The following is an 18,243-nucleotide window of genomic DNA, read 5'->3' on the forward strand; positions in this document are numbered from 1 at the left end:
GTTCCTGTCCTATTGTCCCCATTTATTCGTACCTATTTCCTGTATTCTCACTCATATTTATACGTATACCTATTATCTTGTAAGCGATTGACAAATAAATAAATAATAAAATAGATAATAATAAAAATGAACAGTACTGAAAGAGGAGCAAGGTTTTCTCCTCCTCTGTCTGCAATCTTCTTTCTCTTTATGCACGGCGGTATTGCTTGTCCTCTGTCACATATCTCATTCTCTTTTCCCACAGCCTGACCACATACTAATCAAAAAAGGCAAAGTCCCAGGTAAGCAAATCCTAGGTAATGCTTACTTCAGTGCAATTGACAATCCTGAATTTCACACAGTTCTGGCACTATGAATTATTCCACCAAAAAGAGCTGCTCCCCTCAGAAAAATGTATACAAGGAAGGCATTCCCAATGACATCAATTTGGAAAAGAGGTTTCTAGCACTCAAAATATTTGTACTATCATGAATCAAAATATCTACAGTAGCATTTTAATGGATGGACAATTCTTGAGTCATATGACTAAATAACTCAAGTTGCCAGTGGGAGTAGAATTCCAAACACAGAAAATACTAGTTTATTTTAAACTTGTCAATTCAAGTTTCATCATATTGCTACTAATTTCAGTATGATCAATATGGGTTAATTACAAACTGGGCACATAAAATGAACCATTGTCCCTTCACTCTGTTTTTTTTCAATCACTTTGTTTTATTTTAACAGATATCTAAAAGCACAACCAAGAAACAAGGGAAATGAAAAGAAGTGAATGAGGAAAGAAAGATTTATAAAAGAAAAATAAATTATATAGTAATGTCATACTAAAACATTACATTAGTTCAGTGGTCGCCAACCAGTGGGCTGCGGCCCACTGGTGGGCCGTGAGAAAATTTTGGTGCGCCGCAGAGAAATCTCACCCCAAGAGCATCCCCCCAAAACAATTAATCCAGGCTGTGCAGAAACACAAGTGCCTGCACCACCCACATGGCCCGCAGGAACCCTCCCCACCCACTCACTCCTTACATGGTAAACTTGCCTGCTAAATTTCTATTTTTCCTTTTTCTGACCTTCATTTGTTTTCTGCGCCGAGAGATTTAGATTAGCTAGGAAGCAGAAAATGGTTGGATATCTTGCTTTCCAGCTAGTCTTTAGATCTTCGGCTCTGCTTTTAAGTACAGCCGGTCCTCCCTTAGGACTGAAGGTTTGCTTGCAAGCAAATTCAGTGCAGACTCATGGCAAGCAAATTTGAGAGACTGAGCTAGCCGATGGCAGATAGATAAATAGATAGATAGATAGATAGATAGATAGATAGATAGATAGATAGATAGATAATCATTGAATGATTCTGTGAGCAACTCAATCTGCCTGCTTTGCCTGATTTTGGGTAAAAGTTGCTCTTTTTTATAAAAAATTCAATATTTACATGCATGGTGTGTTGTGAGTTAATTTTGTGAATTTGTTTGCGAGCAAATTTTATCTAGCAGACTGAGCTACTAGCCAATGGCAGATAGATAGATCTCTGAATGAATCTGTGATTCTGTGGGCAACTCAATCTGCCTGCCTGCTTTGCCTGATTTTGGGTAAAAGTTGCTCTTTTTTAATAAAAAAATCATTATTTATATAAATATTTAAATATATATACATACAAGCCATGCCCAGCCAGTCACATGGCCACCAAGCCACACCCACAAATTAGGCCACACCCACAGCACCAGTTAGTGGTCCCTGGGATCTAAAATTATGAGTTTGGTGGTCCCTGAGGTCCAAAAGATTGGCGACCCCTGCATTAGTTCACACATAAAATAATCATTATTATTATGGAAATCAAAGCAATAATTAGTAAAGTAATTATGTTTAGATCAAAACTGGTGGACAGAAAAAAATGGAGTATATCAGAAACCTATTGTGGAATTTAAAAAAAAAAGATTCAACATAACATAGGGAAAATGTAAATATTACAATTGCAAACTGTAAAAGCAAACTATACAATTAAAAATTTCAAATTACTTCAGTTAGGCTCCAAATCATATCAAAACTAACCTTTATTAAAAGGTTAATAATTAATAATTTTGAATGGCTTTTTGAAATTTAAAAGTGAGTCATTTTGATTCTCGCACATATTGGAGTTTTCCCAAATCTTGCTAAATATAATTTATACAAAAGTAATTCTAATAAACTTCCCCCAAATATTCTAGACTCCGCCTCTCAAAAACATGGAGATAAATATCTTTTAAAGAAAGAATTGTTCCATTCACAAAGCTTAAGAATATACATGTATTAGATAATTATAAAAATAAACTTATAGCCCTTATGCAAATCATAAAATAATAGTAAGACTGCACAGAGGAACCTCTGGCTCAAAAAAGGAAACTGAATAGCTATTATTATTATTAGATGAAGTTACTAAATTAAAGTGCTAATATGAGTTAAAGAGTTAAAGAACATCTTTCAAACTAATTTAATTTCTAATAGTCCTTTCTTCTTTATTCACAGTATGGGATTCCAATAAAGAGTTTACGAGATGATTATTTGAATAAAAAAAGCAATATAGAAATTGAAACTGAATAAATCCTCAAGACTAGGGTTTTTTTATTGTAAGATTTTTAAAGCAATCTGTTCAAACAATAATCCAAATAATGACTGATATACAATGAGGTCTTCATGGCAAAATACTTCTTTCTCTTTGATTTACAAATAAAAGAATGATCTAATTCATTCACAGCCACATTGGCCTATCTTTTTATTGAATGTAAATGTAAAATGTAAAAAAATAAACGTAAATGTAAATAAATTTATTGAATGTAAAGCAAACTTGGAAAGAAGTTAAATGGCCTTTAAGTGATCAAATACATCCTGATCAGATTGGATTTGTCCTGAAAATACATATAATATCAGATATATCTTGAAGATCTATAGTATGTATGTATGTATGTATGTATGTATGTATGTATGTATATGTATTATGTATGTATATATCATATTCTGAATGTATATTTAGAATAGGTGCCACAGTGGTGCAGTGCTTAGAATGCAGTATTGCAGGCCATTTCTGCTGATTGCTGACTGCAGTTCGACAGTTCGAGTCTCACCGGCTCAAGACTGACTCAGCCTTCCATCCTTTCAAGATCAGTAAAATGAGGATCCAGATTGTTGGGAGCAAGATGCTGACTCTGTAAACTGCTTAGAGAGGACTGTAAAGCACTGTGAAGTGGTATATAAGTCTAAGTGCTATTGCTATATTCTGACTATAAATTAAGGGTAGTTGTATTGGAAGAAGATGAACTGGAGAAAGAAACATTAATGACTTGAATTATGTTGATATCTCTAATAGTTGAAAACGTAAAGGATCTGCAAGGTATACTAATAAAAGTCAAAGAGCATATGAAAAAATGGGATTAAAATTAAATATAATGTCAATATATTTAACAATCACCCTTAAAATTGACAATGAAGTTATCAAAGTAATGGATAGCTTCAGTATTTTAGGATCAGCCAATATTAAAGGAAGAAGCAATCAAGAAATATGTCATAGACTAATACTTGGTAGAGCGATTATGAAGACATTCAAAAATATTTTTCAATGTATGCTATTCTATGATGTGCCTATAGTGTTATCTATAAAGATCAGAATAGTTCAAGCAATGATATTCCCTGTGACACTCTATGGAAGCAGATGCTGGACTCTGAAGAAACAGGTTAGCCTTAGTGGCAGAATGAGTCCACTGTAAATCAAGTTAGGGATACATCATCATGGAGAAAAATATACCTATGTATTTCACATTGACAGGATGGCACACAATCAGTACTTTGAATGCCATAACCATCCATATCCAGAAGTATTCAACAAAATAAGATAGGCACTATCCAAGCTAGAGAACATTATCAAAGAAAATGAGTGAGAAACTGTGTTTAGGATATGTCTCCCATATTTTCAACATAGAAATACCCTATATACTTGCAGATAATCCCAGTTGCAGATAAACTGAATCCAATTTGGGAGGAGGAAGTGATGGGAAACCATTTGCCTAGGACAAGGTTCTTCAAACTTGGCAAGATTACGACTTGTGGACTTCGACTCCCAGAATTCCTGAGCTAACATGACTGGAGGAGAAATTCTGGGAGTTGAAGTCCACAAGTCTTAAAGCTGTCAAATTTGAAGACCCCTGGCCTAGGAAGTTGCATCTGTAATTTTATCTTTGACCACGTTAACTGGGAATTATGATAGCTGAATCTCAATACAAATGGAGGGGTCCAGATAGGGAAAGATTAGCCTTCATCTCTAGGGGAGACATGATAGCAGGGTTCCAATATCTGAGGGGCTGCCACAAGAATAGGGAGTCAAGCTATTCTCCAAAGCACCTGAGGGCAGGACAAGAAGCAATGGGTGGAAACTAATCATGGAGAGAAGCAGCCAAGAATTAAGGAGAAATTTCCTGACAGTTAGAACAATTAATCAGTGGAACAACTTGCCTCCAAAAGTTGTGAATGCTCCAACACAGGGGATTGGACTAGAAGACCTCCAAGGTCCCTTCCAACTCTGTTATTCTATTCTATTTTATTCTATTCTATTCCATCACAGAAAAAAATAATTGATATATACAAAGATCTTGAGATTCTATTTTTAAGAATAAGTTTTATTGAACAAAAAAGAAAAAAAGCATTTAAAAACAATGAACATGGTGGTGATCATCCTGACCCAGTAATACATATTTACATACTATATACATAATATATAACATATACATTAACATTATCTTTAATAATCCTGATCCTTCCTTTTTTCCAAGAGATTCTTTATCTATCCTAGCCTTCACCAGGAGTTTCACCTATAATTTCCAACTAAAGAGGAACTATCGTTACTGAGGTCAAACACATCCACAAAGCATCAGATTAACGAGTTTCCATATTTTTCCTTCAACATACCATCCCTATTTAGCAATCTGTAGCACAGGATAGAGGAGAAGAAGTTACTACATAAGACTTGGTAAATTCCAAATCAGTGTGCATGCATTTGTTTTTCCTGATAGGCAATATAGAATGTAAGGATTAAATATGTAGTAAGTCTACAACCATGTCCTGGGAAAAAGAATTCTATTCAAGTATTACATCTTCCAGTAATAAATAGATAACGGATTAGCACTATGACACACCATCTTTTCAGATATATCTATCCAGAATTGCAACTCAACCAAAGTAACTTTAGGAAACAACAAAGCATCAAGACATGTATTTCAGACACAGAAATAATAAAACATTCATTTATAAGATCACATAAATAATTAAAATATGCAGCAAAATCATTCCAAGATACTGTTATCACCCATCAAAGAAAGAATACTCCTTCTTGAACAAAAGTTTTCCACCACCAGCTAAACAAAGACAATGCTGAAAGACCAGCTTACCTTGGAAAATAAGTCAAAGCAACCCAGGCGGCTGATGACACAATATACTTCAGGCAGGCGTGGCCCTTTTCCACTTGGCTGCCAATTTGAAAAAAAAAAAGATTTGAATAACCCTTTAAGTCATTTTCAGATAGGATTATGCTTTTTGTATAATTTTTCTGCCATTCTTCCTCAAAGTAGTCACACTGTTTTCCCTATGATGGGAAACCAATTACATGAAGAGGCCCCTTTTCCTGTGACAATTGCTGTGCAATGGAAGCACTCCAGCTTTCTTTCAAAGCAAACTAGGCATAATTACAATGTCTGCAAGTTGGAACCTGGTTTCCAGAGGTGGTATTCAGCAGGTTCTGATCAGTTCTGGAGAACCAGTAGCAGAAATTTTGAGTAGTTTGGAGAACCGGCAAGTACCACCTCGGACTGGCCCCGCCCCCATCTATTCTCTGCCTCCTGAGTCCCAGCTGATCAGCTGGGTCTTCTTTTGTTGCCCTGCACAGGAGAACAGAGCTGGAAAGCAGGTTAGTGGGTTGGGGAGGGAATGGGGATTTTGCAGTAACCATCCCCAGGAGTGGGGAGGGAATGGGGATTTTGCATTATCCTTCCCCAGCTATGCCCACCAAGCCATGCCAAGCCCACCAAGCCATGCCCACAGAACTGGTAGTAGAAAAAAATTGAATCCCACTACTGCTGGTTTCATTATTCCATGGCACAGTAGTACCATTCTGTGGTCAAATGTATTGTGATGGAGTTTGCTGCTGTGGACTTCCATTAATGAATATGCATGTCGAATCAACAATATATCAGAATCCATAACAGAGTTCTTACACCAATGAATACAATCAGGAAATAGTTATATTTCAGAGAACTGCAGGAACCATGGCATGATCTAAACAGGTTGATTTTATTTTCTTTCTCCTGCTCAACTGTCCAATCACTATGAGGGCAAAATATTCCTTGCCTATATCCTGTTGATATAGCCCAGGTTCAACAACAAGGAGTAATCAATCACTGAGGGGATACTATTCTGCATTCCTTATTTTAGATACAACACTTCTTTCCATTTCCAATTATATCAAAAGCTATGTTGAATTTAAACAAGAATCCTGTTCGTTAACCCGACTTTTATGGCTCTTTCAAAAAGTTTTTATTATTGGTGAATACCCTTGGTGATCAAATTATTTCGCTTTTTGCATATGACTCAGATTAATATTTTAAAATGAAGATGTTGAGATGGTCAACAGGTGTATGAGCTGCTATAATTAAAAAAAAACCATAAAAGCCCTATGTTACTAAGTGAACACAGATGAATCTATTTCTGGATCAGGACCTGCTGCTTAATTGACGTCACATTTCTGAAAAAAAATAGAATCTTTCTTTGTCCATATTAGGTATAAAAAGGCCTTCTAAAAGCATCAAGTGATTATATCCAGCATGTGGGATTTGGGTTAAAATCATTGTGTCAAATCTGCAGGAATGTTGAAAGCATGCCAGTCATCCTGGAAAGCTACCAGCTAAGAGCTATCTTGCTGAGTGCCAGTAAAAACAGTGCATTCCTGGTCCTATATAATAGCAGGAACAACAATGCTCACAGTTTAATCAAAGGATGCGCCCAAGAAATATTAGGGTTTTTTCCAATATATATACAGGTGAAACTCGAAAAATTAGAATATCATGCAAAAGTTCATTTATTTCAGTAATGCAACTTAAAAGGTGAAACTAATATATGAGATAGACTCATTACATGCAAAGCAAGATAGTTCAAGCCATGATGTGTTATAATTGAGATGATTATGGCTTACAGCTCATGAAAACTCCAAATTCACAATCTCAGAAAATTAGAATATTACATGCAATCAATAAAACAAGGATTGTACATAAAACAATATTGGACCTCTGAAAAGTATAAGCATGCATGTGTACTCAGTACTTGGTTTGGGCCCCTTTTGCAGCCATTACTACCTCAATGTGGTGTGGCATGGAAGCTATCAGCCTGTGGCACTGCTGAGGCGTTATGGAAGACTAGGATGCTTCAATAGCGGCCTTCAGCTCTTCTGCATTGTTCGGTCTCATGTCTCTCATCTTTCTCTTGGCAATGCCCCATAGATTCTCTTATAAGGTTCAGGTCAGGCGAGTTTGCTGGCCAATCAAGCAGTATCCCATGGTCATTGAACCAGGTTTTGGTGCTTTTGGCAGTGTGGGCAGGTGCCAAGTCCTGCTGGAAAATGAAGTCAGCATCCCCATAAAGCTCGTCTGCAGAAGGAAGCATGAAGTGCTCCAAAATCTCCTGGTAGATGGCTGTGTTGACCCTGGATTTAATGAAGCACAGTGGACCAACACCAGCAGATGATATGGCTCCCCAAATCAACACAGACTGTGGAAACTTCACACTGGACTTCAAGCAGTGTGTGCCTCTCAATTTTTCCTCCAGACTCTGGGTCCTTGGTTTCCAAATGAGATGCAAAAGTTGCTCTCATCAGAAAAGATTTTGGATCACTGAGCAACAGACCAGTTCTGTTTTTCTTTAGCCCAGGTAAGATGTTTCTGCCGTTGTTTGTTGTTCAGGAGCGGCTTGACAAGAGGAATATGACATTTGAAGCCCATATCCAGGATCTATCTGAGTGTGGGGCTCTTGATGCACTGACTCCAGCCTCAGTCTACTCCTTGTAAAAGTCCCCAACTTTTTGAATGGCCTTTTCCTGACAATCCTCTCCAGGCTGCGGTCATCCCTGCTGCTTGTGCACCTTTTTCTTGCACACTTTTCCCTTCCACATAACTTTCTATTAATGTGCTTTGATACAGCACTTTGGGAACATCCAACTTCTTTTGCAATTACCTTTTGAAGCTTTCCCTCCTTATGGAGGGTGTCAATGATGGTTTTCTGCACAACTGTCAGGTCAGCAGTCTTTCCCATGATTGTGATTCCTACTGAACCAGGCTGAGAGACCATTTAAAGGCTCAGGAACCCTTTGCAGGTGTTATGGCTTAATTAGCTGATTAGAGTGGGACACTTTGAGCCTAGAATAATGAACCTTTTCACAATATTCTAATTTTCTGAGATTGTAGATTTGGAGTTTTCATGAGTTGTAAGCCATAATCATCTCAATTATGACAAATCACGGCTATCTTGCTTTGCATGTAATGAGTCTATCTCATATATTAGTTTCACCTTTTAAGTTGCATTACTGAAATAAATGAACTTTTGCATGATATTCTAATTTTTTGAGTTTCACCTGTATATTTAATTTATAATGTTACTTTTTTATTAAGTATGCTTACTTCTCAAATGTTTCTTCCTTCATGGCCCATATTTTAGTTAACTTCCTTTTATCAATAACATTGATTTACACTGTGTTTATAAATCATGACAACAAAAAATGGAGCGCGCTAGAATGGAAAAAGTTTTGACTGGCTGAAACCTTTACTTCTGTTAACTCTATTGGTGATGGATGGCAAGAGCCATTTGATAGTTTCAGTCCCTTCTAAATCTATGATGTGGGGGGAATAAAAGATCACTTCAAGTTCGCTATTTCTCAGATAAGTTTGTTTTCCCAAAACACAGCCTTTTTCATATTTAAGCAGAGCACCTGGTTGGATTGTAGTAAAGTTAATGTGAGTTATTTGAGTTCTGTAGTTACAGGAAACCTGCATGCTGTGATCTTGATTAGTATGCTGAGACAAAGGAAACCTTTCTACCAAGGTTCATCTCTGGATACCAGGAGGCGGCCACCTTTCTGTGAAACTTTATTGATCCAGCAAAGTATGGTTCAAGCAATGAACCACATGGCAAGAGAAACGACCTGAATCTGAGGGCAGATTCATGTAGCTCTTCTCTATATGGCTAAATTCACTGGTTCTGCTCAGATGTTTTCATATAACTTCCTTTGTCAAATGAATCATCTGAATTACTTCCTATTGTATACCATGAAGTTCTGTGCCTCCCAGCTACCCCTACTAATGTGAGTTAGGCTGAAGCATGTCAAACAGCCTGTGTGGCCATGGATCATTCAAATTATCTACTTCCCACAATTAAGGTGGAAAATACAATGAGATCTTGGTGTTCTTATTACATGATCAACAATGCCTAGAACAACTATAAAGGATAAGCTTTGAATTTCCTGTGCAAATGAAATTAATATAGTCTTAAGCATGGGGAAGTATATTCCCGCAAAATTTAGTTAGCCATTCGTCCAAAGAAGCTATCATGCAATATAACTAAATAAGAAATACTGTGGCAATTAATATATGCAATGCAATACTTAAAGGAAGTATATGGCTTAGTAAGATATTGCAAGTTTAAATGGAAAATTCAGTTTTATTTTTTAAATTTTACTTTTAAAATTATTTTCAAACTAATATGAATCATTTTCTAAAATTATAGTTTTACAATATTGCCACCAAATATTTAAAAATGACCTAATTCATTACATTTCTAACAATTTTGCAATCATTGCCATTGTTATCCATTTTAGCAATCAGAAGTTGTATGATATACCAACAATGAAACCTTTTATCCAATCTTCTCTAATATTTGGAATAAATTAATCATGCAATCTTTGATTTATTTTGGATTTGGACCCATACCTTTCCAATAATTTATAAACCCTAGCAAATGTTTCAAATTACACACTATAAGGTTTATTAATTCTGTCAAGATTCTCACTATTCCTCCTTGTTTCTGTAGTTCTTTTAGTCTATGCTACCAATTTGAAGATATCTAAACCAATCTTATGACCCTCTAAAATTGATAATTACAATTTGCAATCTAAATGAGGTATTAGATTTTTACTGAATATTTAATTTTAAAAAGTAGATGTGGTGGAGCAAGCTGGACTTACTGTACTTTTTTTCTCTCTTTGTCCCAGAAATTCAATAGATTACTTATTATATGAACTTTTATATATTGTTTATTCCTTCCTGTGTCGAAGGGCAATCATACGTGAGGATCTCATGTAGTATTTCACTTAAAGAAGCAGGTTCCAATTTAGTTTAACAGCTCTGCCTTGTAAAAAAAGCAGTGGAAAGGCATGAAATACCTAATTAAAGAGTCTTTGTGCTAAGTAAAAACAGCAATTGTTCATTAATTGAGTAGAAGTTTCTCAATGCCAGACTGTATGAGTCAGCAGTGCATCAGGGTAACCCTATACTATCTTTGTACTGTTGTCAACTTTACATAATATTAAATACAAAAAGCCCCCCACCATATCATCAAAATCTATTTTCCCACCTGGAAACATCAACATTTGACTTTAAGTTAAGGAAGCATTTGATCTTCTTATAACACCTTACAATAAAACACTCAGCAGTTAACAATTCTATTTAAATGTTTAAATGTTATGTTTTAATAGGTTCCATTAAAATGATCTATTTAAAGTTGACTCAAACAAATCTTCCTGCAAGCCTATGAGCCTACTTCTTCAGTCAGAATGAAGGTGCAAGTGTTATTGTCAGAGTTCCTTACATAAGAAGTTCATCCTGGGTGAAGCATAATCCTAAAAGGCTTCCTCAGAATTAAATCATACTATATTCTTTGAAATTAGATACGATGTTATAGCTGGAACTCCTTCCTGGTCTTCATAACAGATAAAATAAATACTATAGGTTGTTTGCCCTACTATTAGTTGTGGGACAATTAAGGTGAGCTCTTGTTCTTTTGTGGACTTTTTGGATACACAATTTGATTCCCACAGAAAAAAAAGTTGAACTTTTTTTGAAAAAATTGATCTCATCTAGCAAAGGTATTTCTGTATAGGTGTTGAAATATATAACAAGCAAAGCAAGAACAAACTTCCAGAGATTGCAAATACTGTATTTTTCTGAACTATAAGAAGCACCTATCTTTTGGGGAGGAAAACAAGAAAAAAAATCTACCTCTGCCTCCTAGCAATTTGCCTCCTTGCAGCAAACGGCAAACAGCCTGGTCAGCTTCAGCACAGCCTGATTTAGCAGGAACAGCTGATTGGCGGTTGGATCGGCCTCCTGGAATATCAATGATCAGCTGTTCCAGGATGTAGGGATCGCCATCGCTTATCGCCGCCTCCACGCACTCCATTTTCAGCCGCCGTGCATTCTGTTTTGGGCCGCCATGTGCCCCATTTTCGACCTCCATGTGCCCCATTTTTGTCCCATTCCAGGCAGCAAGGATCGCCGCCGCCACCTCCTATCCCCATCACCTGGAATGGGCCAAATATGAAGCATACAGGCTGAAAATGGGGCACACGGAGGCTGAAAACAGGATGCGCAGGGGCTGAAAATGGGGCACATGAAGGCTGAAAAGGGGATGTGTGGAAGCCGAAAATGGGGCATGTGGAGGCCGGAAATGGGGCACACGGTGGTCAAAAATGGGATGCACAGCAGCTGAAAATGGGGTGCCTAGAGGTGGCGAGGGGTGATGGTGATCCCTGCAGCCTAGAACAGCTGATCATTGGTATTCCGGGAGGCTGATCCAACCACCAATCAGTCGTTTGTGCTAAATCAGGCTGTGCTGAAGCTAACCAGGCTACTTGCTGTTTGCTGCAAGGAGGCAAATTGCTGGGAGGCAGAGGCTGAAGGTTGGGGGCTGGCAGGGGGTGGGGCTTCGGCAACATTTGCTCTATAAGACTCACAGGCATTTCCATCCAATTTTGGAGGGGAGTGCATCTTATACACCAAAAGATATGGTAATTGCTACTTTCTAGATTCAAGATACCAGGAACTCCTATTAAGATTTAATTAATTAGAACTACAGACTCAATCATACAAACAAAAATATTTGAATATAATTTCTAATAACCCTAGAAGTAAAGTAGTCATCCAGAAATCAAAGTTAAATTTGTCAAGAAGACATGAATGGCAGTCATCAGAATCAGCTTAATACAATTAGTTATATAAAGGCAATAAAGCATTTAGTTATTAAATGAGACCATGCTGTATATATTAATACTTGCGGGAATTTGATAACTATACTTGTCTAACTTTATTTTTTCGGAAATGAAAATATTAAGCAAAAATTGGACTGGAAGCAGAACCTGACAGTGCCAGACATTACTCAACAGAGACTGCCAACATTATTTTGTATCTCTCTAATGCACTTATTACAAATTCAGATCATGTTGCATAGATCAGAAAGTTTATTATGAATCTTCATTGTCAGAATGAAGAATAAATACAAGGCTAGATAAAGATAAATAGAAAGCTTAGTATAGTAGCAGCAGTTAACTGCAATTCCACATGCTCTCAGTGTCCATATGGTCCTCCATCTAGCTCCACTAGCATTTTTGAGATAAATGCCAACCTAGTAAACATCCAGAATTCACTGTGAATTGCTCCACCAATGTAAATTATTGATTACTGCTGCTGCAACTATTCTAAGGAAAACCATCCAAAGAGAGCACTGTATCATCATCATATGAGGATATACTTTCTCATTTCTGTTAAAGTTTTATCCAGAAATACTCTATTCTGGGTTATATCTGCCAAACAGAAAGTGAGACTAGGTGTGGAGTAAATGAGAAATGAACATTAGAAGACAGCTCTGCTTAAAACAAAAAAAACCAAAAATACTTTGCAACACTGAGTGAAAAGTGTAACACCAAATTTGAGGGAGAAAATACTCTAATACTTGAAAAGTTAAAGTAACTTTTTTGTGTCTTATTTATTTTTACTTAAAATATTTACTATTTATATATATTATATGTATTTATATGTATCTTAGCCTCAGGACACAATAATAACAACAAATATCTAAATACAGTTCCTTTGCCAAGAAAGCTGGATTATAAATAAGACTTCTTATATATACAGTATTTACGTGTCAAATAATAGAACTGAAAGGAGATCAAAAATGTTTTCCTTATTTTAGGTTCATTACAAAAACTACAATGCAAAATGCAAGTTCAGCATCCATAACAAATGGTTACGATATCTCTGCTCGAGTGTGTGAAGAGAAGGAGAGCCGATTAGCTTCTCCTCTTATGAATAGAACATTTCTTTATTCATGGAATCTAACTGAAAGCTTCTCCCCTGAGATAGCAACACTTATCCTAGTAGACCATTTCCTTATTTAGCAATCTGTTCTTTAAACCAAAAGCAAAATTATTGCTTTTGATTGCTAACTAAGGGGAGCGGGGGGCAATGTTGTGAAGAATATTGGTAGCTACCATTTCATTTAGATAAATTTCTTTCATACAGCATTACTCTCACTCTGGGGTATGTTGTGGTCAGGAGCCATGATTAGAATGCAATATTGCAGGCTGTGCCCAGAGTCAGGAGTTCAATCTGACCAGCTCAAGGTTGCCTCAGCCTTCCATCCTTCCAAGGTCGGTAGAATGAGATCCCAGATTGTTAGGGGCAATATCCTAACATTTGTAAACTGCTTAGAGAGGGCTGTAAAGCACTGTGAAGTGGTATATAAATCTAAGCGTTGTTGCTATTGCTACATGAAATATTATTCTAAGTGCACACTTTGTTCAGAAAATGTTTTTTCAATTGCCATCCTATTTGAGACAACACTAAATGAGGAGCAGCTGTACATTCTGGAGTGACTGAGAATAACATCTTCTGCATGGGATATAATTGAAGTAAAGCTAACTAACTCCATGAGCCAAGTTGATTACTAGTCGGCTGGTAATCCGATTCAAGGTGCTGGCTTTATAATTTCTATGGCATGGGACTGAGGGTTATCTGAGGGACCATCTCTCCCAGTTAAATCAGCCTGCCCCACAAGATCTGGCAGAGTAGGCATTTTGCAGGTACCATCAACCAGAGAGAGACCTTCACTTGATGGGTCTCAAGAGATGTATCTTCTCTGTCTCAGTGCCTATCTTATAGAATGCCCCCCACCCCAAATTAGAGTAGCTCCATTGCTTTGTAAACTCTGAAAAGCCCTCAGGACTTGGCTATTTTGTCAGGCCCGGAACTGTGGAAGACAATACTAGAAGTCAACTCCAAACAGATCACACAAGTGGCCATTAAGTGCAACTGCAGTGTATACCAAAGTGATACACTGTGGCTGCTGCTGTTCTGCATAGAACCCCCTCAGTCAGGTAATCATCTCCTCTACACGGATGACATCAAGATCTATGTCAGGTGGATCAGTGAATCGCTGCCTTGTACATTCTTTGAATACAACTTTCATACAACTTAATGTCATCCATGAAGAGGAGGTAGCTGTTCGCAGTTGCACTCTTGAACTTGTATCCATACCCAGTCCTTATAATTATCTAACTGGGCGGGTTCAAACCTATGTAGAACAGCAGCAAGGATATTGCATCATCTTGGTATATGCCACAGCCGCATTTGTTGGCTACTTGTGTGAGGTGTCTTGAGTTGACTTCTAGTATTGTCTTCCACTGTCCCATTGAGTTATTGAGGAAGGTTCTAGTGTCCTGTTGTGTGAGAAAAATATTAATAAGTAAACTAACACAAAACCTTGTATTTTTTTTCTTTTTGAAACTATTGCCATGATGTGGTTAGCATTCCAGAATTTAGTACTTAAAAAAAAAAAAGATAATACTCACCAGTAATCTCCTGCAATAGCCAAACCTTCTGCTGCCATCTTCTCCAGTCAGCATGAAAGAGAATGTTTCACTGCAGCAAAAATTAGTACATGTTTTAATTTCTTACAAAACATGGGGCCAAGAATAACACCTCTGCTTTTTCTTTCAACTAATCATATTTTTCTTCACATTCAGTTGTTGTCAGATATCTTCTAATCAGATAAATCTTCTGATTTATCCACCATTTTTGTTCAGATTTTGATATTTACCCGACAACATGCACCTATCCATGTGTCAATAAGTACAGTATTGAAAATGAGGTGCAATGAGGAAACATACCTTATATTTCCTATTTTAAAATTAATCCAACTTTATTTGTATAAAACTTAGTACTAAACATTAAGTAAATAGAAATATAGCAAAAGTAGAAGTGGAAAATCCACAGCAGTCCTGCAGGTCTCCTTATTATGGACTATAGCATGACCATCATTAGCAAAAAGTAAAACAGATTTGTCAAACCTCAAAAAACATTAACATTTAAAAAAAATTCTCCCCAAAAAGGAAGAATCACAATTGGGGATGGGGGAGACAAAAGTTCTACTTCTACTGCTGCCTGTGTTGATTGCCTCCTGCAGGTTTATGTTGCAAAAATAATGGTAAAAAATTATAATTTAAATGCAGTACAATCCTAAATGGTAAACTCTATATAGCATAAACTATTGTTAAAAAAAATCTAGGAAATGGAACAGAAACTCAGAGTTTCAATTAATTCCAAATGAAATAATTAACAGTTGCATTAAACTTAGGACTCAAAATCTATTTGTTCAAATATTCTGGCTTTTAAGTAAACAGAAGAATAACAGGTTTTTGCTCCATAATTCTGTTCCTAACTTTTCAATTATGTGAGAACTGAATGAGGAGGAATAATATAACAGAAATTATAGAGAGATGCTATTCGTTCCCTAGAGTTGAATACAACGGAAAGCATTGTGCAAGCTTGGTTACTTTGTAAAAAGCTAGTACTGTGGTGATAGGAGCACAGTTCACCTGTTATATTCAGATACTGGACTCCAGTCCTTGGCATCTGGAAAACAAAACTGAGGAATGGCTTTGAGTCTCTCTTCAGCTTCCCGAACTTGTTTTGTGGGTCTTTCTAGCTGTAATTGAACAAATCAACAACAGCGATATTTAGCCCAGGCTCAAATTAATCTTTTGAAAACAACACTAGGAATTCAGAATTCAGCAGCATAACGTTACTTGCATCATTCTCCCTTCCCATACAAATAGCTACATTCATTATTTCTATAAGCCAAAGGTTCAGGCTTAATGATGCCACAAAACAAAGAGGAACAGCAGAACTAAACTTTTCAGCAGTATTTTTTTAGGAAGATTCCAATACTAAAAAGACTATATTTCACTCATCTAAATAAGATTTTTTGCTCTCCCCCCCGCCCACTGCACGCATTTAGCATTGTTCCAAATATCATAGTAGAAACAGACCTAACAAGAAATGAAGTAAACAGATCTCATGACAGTAATAGAGAAATTACTCATAATTAAAAGGAATTCTTACTTTTACCTTTGGAAACTGATATGTAACTTCAGGAAGGTATGTATTTTTGGAGGGCTTCTTCTTAAGAGAAACCACCACAAAATATTCAAACAGTTCACGTTCCTGCCATTCAATTAACTCCAATTCCAGAGTTCGATAACTAGGAGCCCTCTTCAGCATTGACTGGATGTGGACAAGCCGCTGGGTATGAGCTAGAATTTCCCAAAAACAAGAAGCATTAGCTGGTGGTTGTGTGAATCATCTGAAATTATGAGCAGTCTGCATATGTTAGAAGTCCTTGAAAAGAATCATACACTTCAAAACCAGGCATGTCCAATCCGTGTCACATGAAGCCTGGACCACAAGCAATAGCCCCACAAGATCATAAATTTTTAACATTATTATATGAAAATCCTCTTCGCTCTATGGGACCCAGGCAAGCCAAAAGATTGGACAACCACAGTCTAAACCCACTCAATCACCTGCACAGCACCATATACTATATAACAGATGTCATGCCTAACATTTCCCAATGTCTTAATTAATATGAATCAAATAACCTTATAATCAATAAATAATCCATTCTATATTTTAGTGAAGTTTTTACTAAGTACTAATAATTTATACATTACTAATGATGAAATCATTTCCAGATTTCTGCATGTACTAACCTTGCTATCTTTATGCACAATCTTATTAAACAAGACATGTATGCATATGTAATCTGTTGGTTATTTTTAAAAAAGAACTATAGGAATTGAGAGGTAGTTTGGTGTAGTGACTAAGGCACCAGACTAGAAAGTGGAAGACTATGAATTTAAGTCCCTCCTTAGCCATAAAAGGTGGCTGGGTGACTTTGGGCCCATCACTCGCTCTCAGCCGAACCCTCCTCACAGGGCTGTTGTTGTGGGGAAAACAGGAGGAAGAAGGTGTGTTGGGTATCTTGACTTATTTGTAAAAATAGTAAAGGTAGAATACAAATTAAATAAATAAATAGATTGATTGGACTTAGAAATCACTTTCTCACAAAACTGGTGGTAGTTAAAACTAGCCCAGGGACACATTATGAAGATATTGAAATTTTAAAATCATTTTCCAGCTGGTTAGAAAAACAAATGGGAATGAAGAAGAGAATATCTCTCCAAGTCACATGTCAGGATTGATTTACTGCAGATCTGACATGTAGAGGCCAGTATTTCAGTTTTATATGATAGTTTTGATTTTATAGAATATCTACTCTCTATATATTGCAGCAAGGTCCAACATGTAAATAAGCAAGATATTATTTTTGAGGACAATAAGTAACAAACATACACAATACTATTTTAATAATATCACTCCATAAAATTAGCTGCAACACGTTGCAATTTTCCCATCTGTTTCTGCTGTATCTCAAGGTACACATACCACAGCGATCTGCATCAATCTCAGCCAGAAAATTTATTTGAAATAGAAGAAAGTCTGGCATTAGTTGGGAAAACAACTCTATAAAAATATATTTACTGGCCAGGTGAGAGAGTGTTAGATAGATCTGACTGCTGGTCAGCAATGGCATCAAAAGCAGATACAGGAAAGGAAACCTGATCGTGTCCAGTTATTTTACAATGTTTTCATTTTTTAAAAAGAATTCTAAAAATGGACAGTGTCTCAGTCAACAGGGATTTTTTTAAAAAAAACTGTCCTTCAAATTGAGGAACTTTCTCCATGGCTAAGAGGCTGCACAAAGACAGAACTAGTGTAGTGCTGAAAAGCATACGCTCACAGCTGAGAAGAATTTAGTCCAACTCTTAGTTGAGTACAGGAATCCTCAACTTAC

The 18,243-nt window shown here is 36.6% G+C and overlaps 1 protein-coding gene and 1 long non-coding RNA gene across 7 annotated transcripts in view; one reads left to right on the forward strand and one right to left on the reverse strand.

The window, feature by feature from the left end:
• DENND2B (DENN domain containing 2B) overlaps positions 1-18,243 on the reverse strand; it is a 157,016-nt gene that overhangs the window by 22,075 nt on the left and 116,698 nt on the right. For all 6 annotated transcript variants that reach the window (XM_026706479.2, XM_087921084.1, XM_087921085.1 and 3 more), the window contains 4 exons: positions 16,455-16,639; positions 15,923-16,032; positions 14,897-14,966; positions 5,406-5,483 (listed from right to left, as the gene is read on the reverse strand). In XM_026706479.2, the coding sequence (XP_026562264.1) occupies positions 5,406-5,483; positions 14,897-14,966; positions 15,923-16,032; positions 16,455-16,639 (443 nt within the window). The remainder of the gene's footprint in view (positions 1-5,405; positions 5,484-14,896; positions 14,967-15,922; positions 16,033-16,454; positions 16,640-18,243) is intronic.
• On the forward strand, positions 243-2,718 carry LOC148128127 (uncharacterized). The gene is made up of 2 exons (XR_015740905.1): positions 243-281; positions 2,497-2,718. It is a non-coding gene; the product is annotated as an uncharacterized LOC148128127 (long non-coding RNA).

Source organism: Pseudonaja textilis, chromosome 1 (genome assembly GCF_049901715.1).
Source record: "Pseudonaja textilis isolate UNSWEBS1 chromosome 1, rPseTex1.2, whole genome shotgun sequence".
In the NCBI taxonomy this organism is placed as follows: domain Eukaryota; kingdom Metazoa; phylum Chordata; class Lepidosauria; order Squamata; family Elapidae; genus Pseudonaja; species Pseudonaja textilis.